This window comes from Anarhichas minor, unplaced genomic scaffold (assembly GCF_050575085.1).
Source record: "Anarhichas minor isolate MPS153535 unplaced genomic scaffold, ASM5057508v1 ptg000066l, whole genome shotgun sequence".
Lineage (NCBI taxonomy): Eukaryota > Metazoa > Chordata > Actinopteri > Perciformes > Anarhichadidae > Anarhichas > Anarhichas minor.
This window is the reverse complement of record NW_027466512.1, coordinates 917,501-919,486: the sequence shown is the minus strand read 5'-3', so window position 1 is coordinate 919,486 and position 1,986 is coordinate 917,501. Positions and strand designations below refer to the sequence as shown.

Sequence of the window (1,986 nt, the reverse complement as noted above, 5' to 3'; positions counted from 1 at the left end):
ACCTCAGTAAACATTGTAAACATGAGTTTATGGTCTCAAGCTCTAGTTTCAAGTCTTCTTCAATACAGCATGATGTTCATTTAGTACATTATGGTCCATTTAGAGTCAAACAGACCATAAAGCAGGGGATGCTTTAGGGCGGGGCTACACGGTGATTGACAGGTCTCTACCAGAGACGTATACGGCGTCTCTACGTCACTCCTCCTCAGTCCACATATGGTCACTTCCTGTTCACTGGTTGATAAAAAACAGACAAAACGCCCAACCCTCAGACTACGGGAATAAAGGCTGTCTAGTTCGTAGTGCCGGTAAGCATCATAGCTAGGCTAATGTTAGCATCATAGCTAGGCTAATGTTAGCAACATAGCTAGGCTAATGTGAGCAACACCAAAAATGGGGTATATTCAATCAGAAGGCAGAGTAGGGGCGGGTGCTCTACCACATACGACCAATCACAACGTGTGACATCATCAATAGGTGCAGCACCTCAAAGCCAAACTGCAGAGAAAGGCACCCAGACGCAATGCATTGTGGAGCAGTAAAGTATGTGCAGTAAGGTCACAATTGAAACCCTGACCTTTCATCACTTCCTGTTTTCTTCTTTTACAGATGTGTCGTCAGCAAAACCCTCTCCCATTGGTTTGTACTGGAACAACAAAGAAGGCCCGCCTACCGGCGACCAGCCAATGAGCACAGTCTACACGGAGCCCCTCCCACCTCCCTCCAGGTGCCACAGTGTCCGTTCTCACCACCAATCAGAGGCAGCTGCAGGTGAGTGTCCAGTATAACCAGAAACACTGTTACAGCTTGAACCAGACGGCTCATTCTACTGCTTTGGCCTAAAGGTGTTGTCATGGAGGAGAACCAGCAGAACCAGCAGAACCCAGAGGACAGAGCTGACGACTTTATGGGTGAGACAGATTGTTGACTCTTCATTTCTATCAGGTGACTACGTACCGATAAACAGAGATCTCTTTGTTTCTTCTTCTCAGATCTGGACGACGACATCGACCCTGAAACTGGAGAGAGAGCACAGCAATGACCCCCCCCCCCCCCCCCGGTGGTTTAAAGACTTTAGTTTCGCTGAAGTGTTTCATGTCCTGATAGACTTTATCTTTATGTGTGTCGGTTTGATGATTTTTACATCTTTAGTTTTACACGTTTTATTGTATATTCTATTGTGTTTTAGGTTTTGTGGCACTATTAAGAGTTAGTTATTCTGTTTGTCTTTATTGTGTCATCAGATAAACTACAAACTGTGAAACAGACTTTGATGAGAAAAACAGTTTTATTGAAGAAAAGAAAACTCACCTTTTTTACAAAAACATTAAATAATCTGATATTTTCATATTTACATTTTATTATGTACAGTAAAAGCATCTGTGTGAGTCCTTTCACAATAAAAGTCCTGGGAATATCAAACAAAAAAATCTGCCAGCTCTTCTGATTGGTTAGTATCAGTCTTCTTCCTCATTGGCTGCTGTCAGCTGAGTGGGCGGAGCCTCGTCCTCAGAGCTGGTCTGTCGAGCCGCTGTCCGAAACAAACGCATTAAATCCCGAAACCGTCGAGAAACCTGCAGGTGTGAGGAAGAGTTACTGACCTGGTCAGTCAACCAATCACAGAGGACAGAAAGCAACCAATCACCTCGCTCGGAGTCTTGTTGCCGAGCAGAGTCGAGACGGCCTGGAACGTGTTCTGATTGGCTCCTTCCTGCTGACACATCGTCAGAATCACTCGATCGGCTTCTCTGAAAACCGGCGACGACGACAACAGGGTTAAATTCAGTCTGTTCCTCCTGCTGCTCCTCCTGAAGAGGAGGAGAGAGGAGGTCTGAGGACAGAGGAGGCCAGAGGAGGAGGACAGAGGAGGAGGAGGCCTGAGGAGAGAGGAGGAGGAGGCCTGAGGAGAGAGGAGGAGGAGGAGGCCTGAGGAGAGAGGAGGAGGAGGCCTGAGGAGAGAGGAGGACAGAGGAGGAGAGAGGAGGA

The 1,986-nt window shown here is 46.8% G+C and overlaps 1 protein-coding gene across 13 annotated transcripts in view; it reads right to left on the bottom strand.

Moving 5' to 3' along the window:
* Positions 1-1,269: 1,269 nt before the first annotated feature.
* gon4lb (gon-4 like b) overlaps positions 1,270-1,986 on the bottom strand; it is a 49,107-nt gene continuing 48,390 nt past the window's right edge. For 8 of the 13 annotated variants that reach the window (XM_076078406.1, XM_076078404.1, XM_076078408.1 and 5 more), the window contains 2 exons: positions 1,646-1,877; positions 1,270-1,574 (listed from right to left, as the gene is read on the bottom strand). In XM_076078406.1, the coding sequence (XP_075934521.1) occupies positions 1,458-1,574; positions 1,646-1,877 (349 nt within the window). In that variant the 3' untranslated portion in view covers positions 1,270-1,457. Of the gene's footprint in view, positions 1,575-1,601; positions 1,878-1,986 lie in introns of all 13 variants that reach the window. The other 5 variants (XM_076078411.1, XM_076078410.1, XM_076078409.1 and 2 more) reach the window with 5 other exon arrangements.